This window comes from Euprymna scolopes, chromosome 39, assembly GCF_053919585.1.
Source record: "Euprymna scolopes isolate OS-2025 chromosome 39, ASM5391958v1, whole genome shotgun sequence".
Taxonomy (NCBI): domain Eukaryota; kingdom Metazoa; phylum Mollusca; class Cephalopoda; order Sepiida; family Sepiolidae; genus Euprymna; species Euprymna scolopes.
Genome location: NC_136520.1, coordinates 40,330,866 through 40,348,245, shown reverse-complemented (window position 1 = coordinate 40,348,245; position 17,380 = coordinate 40,330,866). Strand labels below are relative to the sequence as shown.

The following is a 17,380-nucleotide window of genomic DNA, read 5'->3' as shown; positions in this document are numbered from 1 at the left end:
GTGGAATTATTCAATATTTTTCACGAAATTTTTTTCTGCCACACCTACAGAGGGGGGGGTCAAAATATTTATACATTTTGAGCATCGGCATTCATTTTCACCGTACCTAGTCCGACAAATCGATGTTTTAGACATATCGTTTTAAGCAAAAACAATATTACGTACTTAATTGGCATGTCGAAAATGGTAATATATCCAAAAATAACGAAAATTCATCGAATAGAAAAACCGCTATTGCATTTTTAGTAATAAAAAAAGAGTCTATCCCTATAGACAACAAATATTGCACGCCATGAACACGTACCTAGTTATGTCTCCTGTGTGAGAACTAGCTTTTATTGTCTACTTTATAACAACGCAATTTTACCCAATCTTCCGTAAAAAATGCCTTCAACTATAAATAACTTTCTACGTGATGAATTTTCGTAATTTTTTTTATATATTCCTGTTTTCGACACGGCAATTAAGTATGTAATACTGTTTTTGATTAAAACGACATTTTAATAATTGACTTGGCGATTCTATCTCAACAGGCACCATAATGTTTTCACCTGAAATGCGTGGATCAATAATGTTAACAAGTAACAGTTTTTATTTCATTGTTTTGCTTTTTGTTTTTGTGTTTTTGTGTTTTTGTGTTTCTTTGTTTGTTTGGTTGGGGTTTTGTTTTTGTTTTTTAGTTTTTTTTATTTATTTACCACAAAAACCTGGGTTAATATTTAAAATTTGAAAGACATTAAACTCAAGGGAGACAATTCATACAGCTTAATTGCAGAATTATTTCCCCTGGATGTTTTTATTTATTTTTGTATTTATTTCACGGTTCATATAGAATTTATAGATTTATTTATTTATTTATTTATTTATTTATTTATTACAATCAGTTATCAAGGCTACAGCCACTGAAAGATAAAGGTAAAAAAATAATAATAATTAAAATTAACAATAAAAGAAACTAGTGTAGCGAACGATGAAGTTTACCCTTCAGTGACCAAAATAAAAATACTTAAAATCGTCTGCGACGCATACACTCGGTCGTTTCTTTTTATAATAGCGAAATTTGCAAATCGAAATACTGAATTTCTAATAAAACCAATGCTATCTACTTAATTATTATGCCGAATTAGTAACATATCCTAAAATTACGAAAGACGAAAAACTATTTATAAATGAAAATAGTTTTCGAAGCGGTGACTACATGATTGAAAAAAAAAAGAAAAAGAAAACTTTAAATATATATAAAATATCTCTTGTGAATTTATCCTTATTATAATTATAATTCTCAATTACTAACGGGACCTCTTTCATATGTAATATATTGATGTTGGCATTTTGTGGATTTTCAGCATAAATGGAGACGCCCTGATAATATTGTAGCTCTTTTGTTAAAACTTCAAAAGTATTTATCTAAGCTACCAGGAACATCCGGCATAGTCATACCGTAAAATACGCTTAAAAATGATATTTTAACTTATGCAGATTTCGTATATATTATTATAGAGTCAATTTTCTATTGATTTCTATATTATAAAGTTGTAATTTCAAAAATAAAAAAATATATATCTATAGGACTTTGGTACATCAGCTTGAATCGAAACTGAAACCGAAACCAAGACGTATGAAGAAGAAAAAATGAGTTCCTTCAACTATAATCGAAACTGAAACCAAAACTTATAAAGAATTATTGATAAAATTATTTATTACAAGAAACGGAAGATCATAACAATTTAACGACAGTCAATCACAAAAAAAAAGATGTAAGCGTGACACACAAAATAACACACGCGTTATCGTATTAATATATAGATTACGTCGGTTTTTAATTTAGGGAAAATTCTCTTCCTCGCAAAATGTTTCGTAAATAAGCTCGATTTTTTTTTTTTTTTTTTTTTAACTTTTCTTTTTTAAATAAAAATATCATTCTAGAGTGCCTCATGTTGGAAAGCTTGTTCCTTCCAAAATAGAAGACTATGAACTGGAACAATGCCTAATATTAAAACGTTTGCTTTCGCAGCTTTTTCCTTATTTAAAAAGAAAAACTTAGCTTTAAATAGTTTCATTAAAAAGTTTTCTAAAGATATATACAAAAAAATTTAAAAAAATACACTTCCCATCTTAGTTGTGAAAATCGGCACAACAATCACGAAAATCCGAACAGATCGGTCACTTTATACTTGTTTACAGAAACCATGTGCAATAACTTTTGCAGATGAATTTACATTATCGCAACAGCGGCTTACCATTGATTTCTTGTTGGCAGTGACTGGAATTTGGGTGGCAATAAGCCTCCCCAAGGTCCTAGTCCTCTTTGCGCTCATCTAGTGGAGGTCTGGCTAGTGCTTTCTCTACTCGGTCTTTCCATTCTCCTTGATCCTCCTCACTTATTTGGTATGGCACCAGTTTATGGTGACATACATACAAAAAGAAGACGTGCAGACGGTTTAACTTACAATTATACAGTTTCAGTTTTCATGATTCCATGTAATGTCCCTTTGTGTTTTAACTCTGTAGCAGTTTCTCTATGTCTGGATTGTACCTGTAGTTCGTGTGTGTTAGTCTCCACATTTAAGGGTTTTCCCTGATATTTCAGCTGTTTTCATTATTGTTATCCGTTGTATCTTTTCAGCCATCCCGCTGATTCCAATCTCTCCCATTCTTTTTTCCAAGTTTTTCGGTATTGTTCCTAGCGCTCCTACTATTGGTGTTATCTTGTTATTTGGACTTTCTTCATCTTCTGGATCCCTTTGAGCTCTCTGGCCAGTTCCGTGTATTTGCTCCACTTTTCTGTCTCTTTGGTTTTCACTCTGTGATGTGCTGGAACAGCAACATCTACAATCTGGCAGGACTCTTCCTTCTTGTTAACTATTATGAAATCCGATCTTCTTGCTTGGATGGCATTATCCGTTTGGATCTTATGACTCTTATTATATATTATATTCTTTATTATAAATACATACTGCTGCCAGTTTGTGCTTGTACCATTTGAATAAGTGCGCAAGATGCAATTGTCTACATAATTGTCAGTATACTACCTTCCCCACATGATCGTGTCTATTTTTAAATTCTTTTTGGGCTACTTTGCTGCATCTGCTTATTATGTGGTTTATTGTTTCGTCTCTTTGCTCATAGAGTTTGTATTTGCTGTTCTCTTATGTCTTATTGATCCTTACTTTGGTGTGGTTGATTCTAATTGCGTTATCTTGTGCGGCTGTTGTTAGGAATTCAGTTGCTCTGTTTAGGTTTCCTTTTGTAGCCCCATCTAGGTGTTTTCGTTAGCCTCATCTTTTTTCACTCTTATGAATCGTTCATGTAGCTGTTTCTCTTCCCATTTTTCTTTCCTCATCTTATCCTTCGTCTCTTCTTTTTCTGTTTGTTTCATCAGTGTCTCTTGCCATGGTAACTATTCTTTCGGTGTTCTGCACTATGCATTTTTTTTAATTCTTTTTTGTGTTATTTATAGTTTTCTATACAAACAAGCCCTCTGCCTCTGTTTTTCTTTTTCACATAGAGTTTATCAGTATCATTCTTTGGGTTTAATGCATTGTGCATAGTCATGAGCTTCCTGGTCTCCTAGTCGAGATGCCTCAATTCTCTTTTTTTATTATTATTATTATTATTATTATTATTATTATTATTATTACTTTTATAAGTACTGGGACCTTAGAGAGATTTAGGTACCCCCAAACCCAAGAAAAGACCAATGGTCATTGCCAGTGAGTAATCAATGGTAAGCAGCTGTTGCAATAACACAAAATCATTTCCAATGGTGATCCGGCTATTGTCAGTGAGCAATCACCGATGATGATCTGTGTGAGAACTTCTAGTGAGGAGGAGGAGGAGGAGAAGGAGGAGGGGAGGGGAGGATGGGGAGGGGAGGAGTTGTTGTTGTTGTTGTTGTTGTTGTTGTTGTTGACGACGATGACGATGATGGTGATATAGAAATAAAGCGAACTTATTTTTAGTCATCCGACACGATCGTCTGAAATGATATGTCACGATTTATGAACTTTCAAATGAAATCACAGTATGATAAATTGTGGTGGTGATGGCTGTGACCCAACGGGTCACTGTTATGAAAAATGAAAAAAAAAAAAAAAATGCACGATAATTCAAGGTACGAACCAAGTACAAATTTATTTTTTTTATTTTGATATTTTTCAGGATGGAGTAAGCTTCACACGTTGTCCACGTTCCAGCAAAGATAAAACCATAAGTATATCGTAGCCATGAATATGTCAATAACGACGCGAATCGGCCTGGCCCTTCTCATCTGTTTGTTGTGTTTATCCCTTGCCAACTGCGACAGAAATCGGAGATCCAGAAGGAAAAATTCCAAAAGTAAGAGAAATAACGTTTCTATCTTTTTCTTCTTTGTTCATCCAGTTTTCTCTATCTCCATATGCGTAACATAGGCATCTTGAAAATGTCTTCATTATTTTTGCTAGTATATTACTAAAAGGAGAAAGTAATGCCTGGGATAATGATATCATAACCACAGACCATATATCTCCAGAGAAGGAGATAATGCCTGGGACAATGGTATCATAATCACAGATCATATATCTCCAGAGGAGATAATGCCTGGGATAATGGTATCATAACCAATGACCAATATATCCCTAGAGGAGGAGATAATGCCTGAGAGGATAGTATCATAACCACAGACCATATATCTCCAAGGAGATAATGCATGGGAGAATGGCCTCATGAAAACAGAACAGGTACGACACAAACACACACACATTTACCCATCAAGTCCTAAAGAAGAAGACAATGCCTGGGAGGATGGTTTAATGACAACAGATACTACATTATTCACCACCAAAGTAGGATGTAAGGCCTGGGGGGATGGTATCATGACCACAGAACAGATACTACACAATCACCCTCAGAAAAAATATTAGAGGAGATAATGCTTGGGAAGATGGTATTATGAATGAATATATATGAGGTGCCTTCAATAAGTTTCCAGACTTTTTCCGCATTTGCACTTTTATTGATAGTACACACATGAAACTCTAGTCCCTTCGAAGTAATCTCCTCCGGCTGCAATGCACTTGTTGTACAGTTCCAACAACTTCTGGAAGACCCCGTGGAAATCTTCTTGTTTGAGCGTGTCAATCACCCTTATCACAGCCTCTTTCATTTTCTCAACTGTCTTATAAAAACAGCCTCTAAGGTTTTCCTTGAGCTTAGTGAATAACTAAAAGTCACAGGGAGCAATGTCTGTCTTGATGTCCATCTTGGTCAAATAATCTGTGACAAGGATGGAGTTGTGGACATTCATGCAAATATTCCGCATCTTCTGGTGTTCTCACTTCCTTACTCTTCCTACACCTCTCATCATCCCTCACAGACACCCTACCTTCCTTGAATCTTTTATGCCACTCAAAAACTGATGTTCGATTCATGCAAGATGGTTCAAAAGCAGTATGAAGCATTCCATACGTTTCTGTAGCATTTTTTCCAGATTTAAAACAGAATTCGTTCTTCTAACGTGTCCTCACGTCCAGATTGTATTTTTGAAATTCACCAGCTGTGACAATCAGTCTTTAGTAGGGTGTATTCCAATTCCTGTTGTAGCTATGTTGAAATCATAAAAATTGGTCAGTCATCTCATGAGATGTATAGCAACAACATGCTGAAATTTTCAAGTGTCTACGGCAATTTTAGATGCCTGTACAAAAGAAGTCTGGAAACTTATTGCAGGCACTTCCTATGTCCCTACCAGACTAGATGATCTCATAACAGCAGAACAGATACTACAACACACAGACAAGAAAAAGAGGAGCATTGGAGCATAGTTTCATGACGAACGAACAAATACAACACTAAATCCCCCCCCCAAAAAAAGAGGAGATAATGCCTGGGAGAATGGTCTCACGACAGTAGAACAAATACTACACTACCTATCTCCAAAGGAGGAGGTAATACCTGGGAAGGTGGTATCATGCCAACAGAACAGATACTACCCTCTTACCCACCCCCTGAACTGAGCATTGAAAGAAAGTATAATAGTTAACCCTTTATGAGCTGAATTATGATGTAGATGATTAAAAATATATTTATGGTTAATTTTACATGGCGTCATATATGCAATAGACAGTTGCAATCTGGAGATCTGATATCTACCCAGATATTGAACTAATGCATACAAGGCGTGTTAGAATCAATTCCCGCTTTATTTATGCCGTTATATTCATTTATTTATGGCTGAACGAATTAGTTCAACCAGGTCATAAAGGGTTAAGCATTAATAGAGGTGTTTAAAATGAAAAAGTCTACTTGGTGACAGCTCTCAGTTTTGAAATCGGAAATTGACAAGCTATGTTAGTCAAAAAACAGTCCCTCATAATTTTATACCGTTTAGATTTTGCCAGAATCTTTTATTTCACTGTTTATAAACATTTCGTTTGGAGAGTTAACAAAACTTCTTTTACAGCTAACTCTAAGTCTGACTTGCAAGGTCGTTAAGCCATACTTAATCACCTATAAAATGTTGAAGGTCTCCTCATCTATAATATAAATCTCACCTGACTGTTTAAATGTATGTATGTATGTATGTATGTATGTATGTACGTATGTATGTATGCCTGCCTAAAACTTTCGACATAGGCAACGGATTTTCACAACATCAGTATTGTTTTGAAGCTTGACCCTTCGGACGACGAATATTGAAAAATTTGCTAAAAACATTAATTCCTTCACCCTCAACTGAGCACTTTTCTACAAGGAGAGGTCACTTTTTTTTGCCGATATTATCTCCTCTTTTCGATTGGCTAACCTTAATTTAAATGTTCGTCACTTCCGGTTTGATGAATAGACGCAACTGCAAAGACGTCACGTTTTTGTTGTTGTTGTTGTTTTTTTTTTTTTTTTTCACATTTTTTTTTCTCCTCTGCTGTATGGGTTCGAGCCTGCCTACCTACTACTACATTTTTTTTGCTCAACATACACCTCCAAACACCCGGGCAACGCTGGGAACCCATGCTAGTCTAATCTAAAGTTTGAATTGATTAGCTAACCATCTAATATTGGGCGAATGGATTTTTTCGTAAGTGAGACTATTCTGATGGTTGTTGCAGATTAGAGTCCAGCGAATGGAAGGATTCGGTAAATTAGTTAGTTTGCATAGCCAAACCAAAAAGAAACAATATTAAAAAAGTTAAAATTGGGAATTTACAATGAGTCAAATATTTGAAAGCCAGTTTAAAATATTTACAATACGAAGAATATTTTTAACAATAAACAAAACGGAAATATTTGACATATAGTTAGAAACAATAACAAAATAGAATTTAGTTTGAGCAAAATAAAATGTTACAAATAGTTTTAAGCCAGTTTAGGATGTTTACATAAATAATAGTTAAAATGTTTAACAATGAACAAAAGAATTGGCCTTTTTTACGAAACGTGTTTACGTAAGAGGGAACAAAGAAATAGTTTTGATATATACACGCGTAACACAAAAAGAAAAGAAAAAAAAAGCAATGTGACTCAGTAAGACGCAATAACAGTCTCTAAGGATTCTTCTATAACAGTATGTCTTTATTCTCCATGCGGACTACTTTTATGAAGTTGAGGCCCATCTAATCTGCAGTGAGATTTGGCATCATTTTGCGAGATCACTAGTCATAAAAGTTGTGGGTGCCACCATCTTGATTCTTTCTTGCTCACCCCCACCCTCCTAGCAGCCTGATTCCTCATGACGCACACACATGCCGTCGCTTTAACAGTGAGTCTCATTTTTGGTTACACACACATAAACACCAGTAAGAGGGCTGGAGAGAGTCAAGTAGAATTCAAGAAGGTTCGCGCTACAAAAGAAATTAGCTTAGGAAAAGTTGTCTCTTGCGTCTTGGGAGCTTTACAGGGTGCTGGATGGATGGATGGGTTATTTAATAAGCATATCAACCTTTGTGGGTCATTTAATGCTGTTTTTTTTTGTTGTTGTTTTTTTGTTTTTCTATCAACCCCTTCTGGGCCATTCAATGCTGAATCTAGTCATTTTGGGGATAGTATTTGATGTTGTATCCAGTTATTTTATAGAAGACTTTTATTCTTGAAGCTCTTTGTATTTTCAATCGTTAGTTTGTAGCTTTTGGTTTGGTTGTTTTATAGTGGATTTTATCATTTTTGTTCTCTGTCTTGCAGGATGCTTTTGCAGAATATAAGGTTTTTGCGGGTTATATTTTTTGGAAGAGTCCTATTTCTTTAATGTAAGATAAGATTTTTCTGGTGTTGTTCTCTTGGAAGATTATTTGAAGATCTATTTCTTTATAGTGCTTTTTCCTAATTTGTGAAAGATCTGTGCATTCAGTTAGTAAATGTTTTACAGTAAGTGGTACTTGACAGGGAATGCATTGGGGTTAAGTTTCTCCTTTTAGGAGGTAGGAATGGGTTAAATGTGTGTGACCTATTCTAAGTCTTATTAAAATGACATTTTGTTTTCTGTTTCTTTGTTTTTTTTTTTTGATAATCCTGCCTCCTCTCTCCAAGTGTGGGTTTTATATTGTATAATTTGTTATTTGTATTTTTATTCCATTGACTTTGCCATTTCACAAGTATATGGCTGTTGATCAGGGTGCATTTAAAAAAAAAAAGTAGTATAAATAAAGATAGATTTTACAAACTCCGACAAAGACACATGAAAATAAACTATTAAAATAATAAAAGAAGGTGTATTCGTGTACTACTCCACATGCAAGCAAGATCTTCCTTGCAGAGTTTTAAACCAACGACGATCAGAAGGAATAAAGAAAACAATATAAGAAGATATGCCTACTTTTGTCTGTTCGCCACACAGACGAGGATATGGTTAATTGAATGTGCAAGCGCACACACACGCACTTACACAGAGCCAATGGTCATTACACTGGTCATTACACTGCCCACCACAACAGAGTGTGTCGATACCTACACTGGAAGATCTGCAAAGAGATGCAGCTCGAAAGATCGCTGAGCATCTGGCAGCATGAACCTCCACCCATTACAGCAAATGGAAAGGTGACTGTGTTCTATAATAAAACTAGCCTGGGTGCCTGCCTGGCGTTGCCCGGGTGTATGGAGGTATGTGTTGAGCAAAAAAAATAGATAAATAAAAGTGGTAGTAGACAGGCAGGTTTGAACCCGTACCATGAAGGAGGAAAAGAACATGAAAAAAAGTGACGTCTTTGCTGTTGCATCCATCGCCAAACCGGATGTGGCGAAGGTTTAAATTAAGGCTAGTGAATCGAAAAGAGGGGATGACTTTTGAAAATATCAGTGAAAAAAGCAACCCCTCCTTGTAGAAAAGTGCCCAGTTCAGAGTGAAGAAATTAATTTTTAGCCAATTTTTCGATATTTGTTGTCCGAAAGGTTGAGCTTCAAAACGATACATACATACATACATGATGATTGCAACGTCTTGTCAGACGAGTGCCACTCCCTCAGACATTTAAAATCCATGAGCCCAAATGCCTGAGTGAGTATCTATACAAATATGATGTTACAGAGTCTTAGCTTTGTACGACAGCTAAGTCTCTCTCTCGGTTCAAAATGTTGAGATCCAGCAACAAGCAAGAGCAGGATAGCCAGCAACAAATTAAACTGCAGACCAGCTTAATGCGGGTAATGGTCTTCCGCTTTATGATTTTTTAAATCAGAGATTTGCTTCTCCTAGAAAGGTTGCCTTCACCACGGCTTACGGGAGCCCCCTCCACCCCAAACATACATACATACATACATACATGCATACATTTAAACAGACAGGTGAGATTTATATTATAAATTATACAGGCGGGTAGATATATAAAGGACAAGGTCATTAAAGCAAATATTCTCATCTGGAACAAACCTGAAAAGAATGCTCTTGTGATTGATGTAGCCGTCCCAAATGACTACGGCCTTAATAGAACCAAACACGAAAAAATAACTAAATATCAAGACCTCAAGAATGACTTAAAATCAACACGGCCCCTGAAAGAAATAGATATAATACCCGTTGTGGTAGGGCCGACTGGTCTAATAAAATCAAACCTAATAAACTACCTAAATTCAATAGTTGGAAGACCAGACTGTAGAGAAATACAGGTAACAGCCCTAAAATGGACGACATATATCCTTAAGCGCTCGGATACAAATGCAACACATAGGGAAATAAAGAGGTTGTCCCAAAGGGGAGGGGTTAGGGTTAGGGTTAGGGGAGGGGGCTCTTGATTTTTTCAATCTAACTGAAATAAATTAAAAAGAAAAAAAGACGAACAGAGGCTGTCTTTTGTACATACATTTCCAGCAACACGCTTGGTGCCTATATACACACCGCTACACTTAGTTTATAACATTTACACGTTTATATGTATATGCATATGTTTATATATATATATATACACGCTCAGCAATTCAGAGCCCAAGCCACCTAATATTTGGATGCCCAATCTTATTGGCAAATGGTCTTTACGCTGTCCGCAATAACAAATTATGTAAATACCTCCATTGGAAGATCTGTGGAGAGATTGTATTTATTTGCTTCCCCATTGAGCAAATTAGGCACAAGGCCGTTTTTTAATGCAGAGAGTGAAGGGGAAATGGGGACCAACTCCGTGGGGAGTAGGGGAGCTGGACAGTGACAATTGGTATGAAGGGTTTCCCCTACATTGACCAATAACTGATTGCTACAAGAGCAATGGTCTTATATGTGGAGTTGCCCTCCACATATGGTCTTTGCTTGAACTTTGTTGCCCAGGCCCTGCAGGGCCCGGGTGGGCGAGTTGGAAGATCTGTGGAGAGATGCAACTTGACAGATCGTTACTACCGATAACATCAAATGGAAAAGTGACTGTGTTCTATGACAAGGTCATACAGGCGAGCAGATGCATAAAAGACAAGGCCATCAAGCTAGACATTGTAATAAGGGAGAAGCCCGAAAGAACTGCGCTCATTAACGCTGTCACAGTCCCTAATGACTTAGGCCTTAATAGAGCTGAACAGGAAAAGATAACAAAATAGTATGGTCTCTCAAAAGAAATAAGCATTATACCGCTTGTGATAAGAGCAACTGGCTTAATAAAAAACATCTTCAGAAATACTTAGAAGCAATCCTAAAAAGACGAAGCTGAAACAAAATACAAATCGCAGCAATAAAGGGAACAACGTCTATTCTTAAAAGAGCCCTCGGATATAAATTTCAATCATAACGGAATCAACTGTTAGCTCCAGGAGGAGTTAGCTCCCTTGATCTCTTAAAACTAACTGAAGTTAAATAAAAAAAAAAGTGGGGGAGGAAGTTATACAACATGGTTTTTCTATCTTATCTTGACATTTCTTACCACTCCATAAATACAATAATTTTTTTTTTATTTTTTTATTTTTTTCAGCTCCAAAAGCACCAGTATGGAAACGAAATTCAAAACCTCGAAAAGGTGAATCTTCCATAAATGCCCTCGAGGGAAAATCCTTGACTTTAGTATGTCCGGCCAATGGTCATCCGAAACCTACTATCAGTTGGTCAAGAGATGGACGAGGTGTAAAAAGCATCTCGAATTTGAAGGTCAGTATTTGAAACCGAGGACGTTAACTTTATTTAAGATGCATCTTAGACCTAAACATACATCAAATATAATGAGTCCCTTGTGCTAAGTGGAAACTGTTGTTTCTTCTACGACAGAGCTCAATCGATAGATATGCCTATAGTATAGTATATTTCAATGATGAGCCTGGCCAGTACCAGATGGGTGACCATTTGAAACTTCCAGGTGCTGTATGTGCTCTCCGCTTATCTCGGCATTGTTTTCAGTCGTCCTGGACTTCTCTATGCCATTGGACTCAAACAGTGCCGATTCAGAAGAGGTGAGATTGAGTATTACGCAACCTTTGTCACACAATTACACGTGCAGCTGCCCCTACAAGGGGTATCCTTTGCCTTTCGAAACTGAACGGAGGCATTGTTTTTGTTTTTTTTGTTTTTTTGGTTTTTTTAATATATTTCAAAAAGTTATTTAAATTGGAAATACAAATACTCGCTCGAATTTCTAATTCAAATAATGTTAATGGATCAGCGTCTGGATATTTTTTATTGGTCTGTTCATTCGAAAAACGTTTTCATCGTTGGAATTAATGGTTCCGTTTGAGGAAAATTTTGACTGGACACGCCAGCACAAGTTGGAAAAATCTCTGAGAACAATATGTCAGAAATGGCTGGAAAACCATTGTATTTCATATTGAAGTCAGGTCTTATTGCCAAAAAAAAAACAAAAAACGTCCCCGTTCTTGATTAATCTTTGTCTTTCGCCAATAGACAAATACACACACACACACACACACACACACACACAAAAAAAAAAAAAAAGAAAAGAAAAACGTTTTTTTTTTCTTTTTCCTAAAAAATATTTATATTTTAATTTTTGTCTCAACCTTGAAATTATCACAACAATCATAACCATTAATTTATTTTATTGCGGACTATTATCCTCATCTTTTTAGTTGTTGTTTCACGACGTTTCTACCAACTATTCTTCTGGCCTTTGTCAGGTGGTAACCGTGATGGGATAAGAACTCCGAATCTCCTAACTGCATCCTTAGCAATGACTGCCTTCCATAGTTGTTGTTGTCTCACCACGCTTTTGCCTAAGAAAGCCTCTGACCGGCTTTGGGTAGGATTGAAACCGCTATCTCCAGACAATGGCCACCTGGAACCGTAGAAATTCGATGTCTCTATCCGGGGCAATCAAGGTTGGATTTTTTGATCTTATAAATCCACATTTATTTTGTTATCTGATCTTCCATGGTCGAGTCCGTGCCGAATGGTATATATATATTATTTAATTGGAATTTATTATTAAGATGAGTATTATTTATTAATACGGGGAGTTCCTATCCTGTCGCAGTTTACCGCCTCACGAAGGCCAGAGGAATAGTTGGCCGAAACGTCGTAAAACAGCAACTAAAAAGATTAGGATAATAGTCCACAATGAAATTAATTATCAAATAATACTCATCTCAATAATAAATTCCAAGTCAATAATAATCATATTCCAAATGTCAGGTTGTATCGTACTCCTGCGTTATATCTCATTACCCTCTGCGTCATAATTCTTATTTCTGGTCCTGTTTTGCGTAATCTGTTTCAAAGGTAAAATTTAATTTATCGTTTCATATCACTGAGACGCCGATGTATGGTGATGGGTTCAGAGTTCAAAATCGTTGACACAAGAGGAGTTTTCGGAGACGAGTTACAATAACAACAACTCGGTTCGCTTGCGTCAGTCATAGAGGAGACAGCCGACTAAAACTCACGTGCTTGTCTGAAGCTCGCCCCGTCATCTCCATCCACCTCTGTTCCACGCCGCACTAATGCGCTAGCAGTATCAGAATTTTGGGGAAATTTTCAGGCGAGTCGCCATTTTGAATATACACCTATATTTCTATCAGATTTTAATAATAGTAAAACGTAATTTAAACCCGTAAATTTTATTTCAATAAAACGAGCAAAGACCAAATTTTAATATCATAAAAGCTTTAATAGAGAAATAAACAATTTTATTTATTTTTCCTTCGATTTCTTCACTTAACATTTCACGGAATGTCGAACAAGTAACACAGTTGAATCTTACGGTATATATTTTAAATGGCAAAATGTCACCCACCTGCTCTATGAGTAAGATATGCTTTCTTTTAATCTTCCTGTATGAGAATTTATTTATATTTATGTATTATAATCCATGTATTTTTAAATGGAAGGATTTTTCCAACACACATCGCGACCACGCGTGTCTTTAAAGCAACTTGTAACGACACCGGAAGTGAAAAATTATCTCTTACTTATGTACGGAGGCCTATAAGTGTAAAAAAAAAACACTAATTCAGAAACCTTAATAATCTCGATATTGGATTATATTCCTTCAAATTTTCCACTTTTAAAGGTTTTCGGAGGCGCTGAAAACGGAAATAACCATTTATATATACGGCAAACGAAACTAGTAGTTTCCAAGATAAAAAAATTTACAAATGGTCACAAAGTGGGAGGTCACTTTTCTATAATGATGTGACGTTAAATGGGCACCCACTTTATGGCCACATTGCAATGAACAGATTTGGCCGTAATTTTAAAGGAATTTTCGAGGGTGGCTTCATATTGACCCTATATGAATAATGGGTGGAATTCTTCATATTTACCCTATATGATTAAACAAATATTTAATGTAATAATAACAATAATAACAAACCAAAACACGTCTTCTTTATAATATAAGTTTTTTATTCCGTTTTGTATAAAATAAACGAAGGTTTATGTATATATCAAAAATATAAACAGAACACTTTAGGATTGACATTTAATTAATTTAATTAATGTTTTTTACTCAAATAAAGTTTAAAAAGTCAAAATAAAATTTAAATACAACTTTCTCATCAGTTACAGAAAGTTAAAAAATACGGGTAGTAAAAAAAAAACAAAAAAACTCACCATTATTCCAATAAAATTCTTTAAAGACTAGTAAATACGTCTGCTCCGAAGAATGCTTAGTGTCGGGTAGGATCAGTAGCAGTCAGTTACGTTTTTGTCTGACTTAAGGGAGATAACTTGTCCTTTTTTTTATTTTGTGCCTTTACGCTATCGTACATAAAAACTGAGAGTTTTCATTTTTTCATTAACACGAATTACGATATGACGCAGATATGCAATGGTATTTTTTTTTTTTTAATATCTTAAAGAAATACCTGAATTTTTTTTTTATTATACTATAAATCTGCATTATCCGATTTCGTCTTTTTTTTTTTATATCGAAAAAAAGGAAACCAGGAATTAAATATAAAAATATAAACTGATCGATCATTAATTACTGGAACATTCTAAACAAAAATTAAGCTTCCACGTAAAAAAAAAAAAAAAAAAAAAAAAAAAAACACGTGGTTATCGAAAAAAGAAGGATTTAAATTTTGGACTTTACCGGTAAATTTACAGATAAGTGATATTTTTTGTTGTTTTAAATTTGAGTATTTTATTTATTCATGTTTTATCTTTAATTTGTGATATATAAAACGTGCCAAACAAAATTAATTATTAAAATTCTCATAGACATTCCAAAATGGGGGGGGGTGAATTTATAAAACAACGTTTGTCTAAAATATTATATTTAGTTTATCGGAAAGAGCATAAAATTTTACATTCACCCTGAAAAAAACGTAACAATTGAACGAATAGGAAAATTTTGATAGATTTTTAAAGTTTAAAAATTGAAAAATATTCATCTCATAAAAATCAATTGATTTCACTACGTAACAAAATGGCTTCCCAGAGCGCACGCACGCACTTTGTAAACAATGTTTTTTAAACAATGAAAAATAATATTTCTATTATTTTTTAAACAACTTAAATAGTTTATTTTGGAAGCATATTCTATAAAGAAAATAAATAACCCACTTTAGAAAGAGAAATTACGAGTTTTCTATATTTTAATCGCAGTTTTCTGTTAGGGGTGTCAAAAATTCCCCCAAAATTCTGATACTGCTACTAATGCGCTCATCGTTTAAAACTCGCCGTTGTACGTTGTACCAATAACTGAGTTCAGTTTTGTGAAAGAAATAAAGACATTTTATTCATTTTTTTTTAAATTTGTGGTGTCTTTTTCTATAACCGAAGAGCCGAGCAGAATACATCACAAGGCTACCATCTTCGAGCGCTCCCTTTGCATCATACGTTACCACATGTTCACCTTTTTCTTTTTTCATTCTTTTTTCAGGTCAAGCAGCAGAAGTTTAACCTCATTTTTCCATCCGTTAGATCCAGAGATGCTGGTAACTATACGTGTTTAGTGGCCAATGATTTGGGAAGTTTGAACTTCACTTATGTAGTTGACGTCACAAGTAAGTAATCACGTTGAAATTTTAACATGATTTAATTTGCTGAAAATTTTTACTCCAAGTTGATCTTACTTAGTGTTGACCCTAACCCACAACAGATAGTTTTCAATCTAATAGGTCCCACTTTATCAACTAAGCTACAACCCCTGCCCCATCGCCACAATGTTGCATCCCTGTGGCTATTTTACAAATATTTAATGGAATGTGCTCTGATGAACTCATTGCACTTGTGCCCCTATCGACGTACATATCGCCGACAAACCTGCTTAGCAACAAAATCTCACCCCTTCACTGTTGAGGTCCCTAAATGCCAGAAAGCTTTCTATTCCAATAGTTTCTTCCCTCGAACAGCTCAACTTTGGAATTCCCTTCCTGCTACCTGCTTCCCTGACTGTACTGATATGCAGAAGTTTAAATGTGACATAAATCAACATCTTGTTAATCTTTTCAAGGCATGGTCCCAAATAATAACCCTTATGTCCAAGTGGCGATATGTTTTGCTAAAATTGAACGTGAATAAAAAATTAAAAAAGACGTATTGTACCGAGGCAGCATTCACCCTAGGCTGATTAAACCGGCTTCTTCCAAATGAGAAAGTTTCATGGGAATATCAAATTCACTAGCGGTTCCCAGGTGTCAGGGGCGAGAATTACGTTAGTTTCTTGTAATTCTTGCAGGGAGGTATTGACGTCCTCCTACATACAGTGCCTGGTATTTCCAGTTGGTCACCAATCTGCTACTGACCAGGCTCAACGTTGCTTAACTCCAGTGAGCTCATGAGAACCAATCTGTCAATGTGATTATGTCTCAAGATGTAAGGAGAGAGAGGAGGAATTGAATTGCTGTCTGACATAATTAAAATAGTAGTTTATTTTTTTATATTCACCCTGAGCAACATAAACACTGACATAAGGGACTATTTTGATTAGGGGGCCAGATTTATAGATAGGACTTCCTTAGTGGGGATTTGTGCACCAAGATGTTTGTTTACATTACATTTAAATTTCTGCATGCTGGTATAGTCAGCAAAAGATGAAAAAACTATGCTACTTACAGTCCTCATTCTGGAGAAGTTATCACGCATAACTGTGATAGAAACAAGTAACCCACCTTGAGAGACTACACAATAGCAGTATCCAAAAATATTTTTTAGAAATTGGTCGGAATGAAAATTCTTCACTGACATATGCAGTTTTGTGCTACAAGCTGGGCATAAAACAATATTAGATTGATATTTGAACCAATACACAGATATGTGCGTTGATGTATGTTAGGGACAACCACTGTAATCTGCTGTAATATGTTCATGTATAAATATGTTCAATTTGTGTTGTTTCATTAGAAAGTCTGACGAATTTAGAGGAAGATTTGGTTGGTTGGTTGTTTTTTGGTTTACGGCATATCAACCCTTTTCATGTTATTTAGTGCCAAATCCAGTGATTTTGAAGAAAACATTTTTTAATAGAATATATTTGTTTGTTTTTTTTTCAAGTCAGTTTCTATTTAACCCAGAGTTGGAACCCTAACAGGTACTACCACTCCG

The 17,380-nt window shown here is 35.3% G+C and overlaps 1 protein-coding gene across 6 annotated transcripts in view; it reads left to right on the top strand.

Moving 5' to 3' along the window:
* The window catches only part of LOC145263773 (fibroblast growth factor receptor 1-like), a 389,904-nt gene that overhangs the window by 356,595 nt on the left and 15,929 nt on the right, over nt 1-17,380 (top strand). For all 6 annotated transcript variants that reach the window (XM_080120820.1, XM_080120823.1, XM_080120824.1 and 3 more), the window contains 3 exons: nt 4,162-4,338; nt 11,355-11,527; nt 15,717-15,840. In XM_080120820.1, the coding sequence (XP_079976946.1) occupies nt 4,227-4,338; nt 11,355-11,527; nt 15,717-15,840 (409 nt within the window). In that variant the 5' untranslated portion in view covers nt 4,162-4,226. The remainder of the gene's footprint in view (nt 1-4,161; nt 4,339-11,354; nt 11,528-15,716; nt 15,841-17,380) is intronic.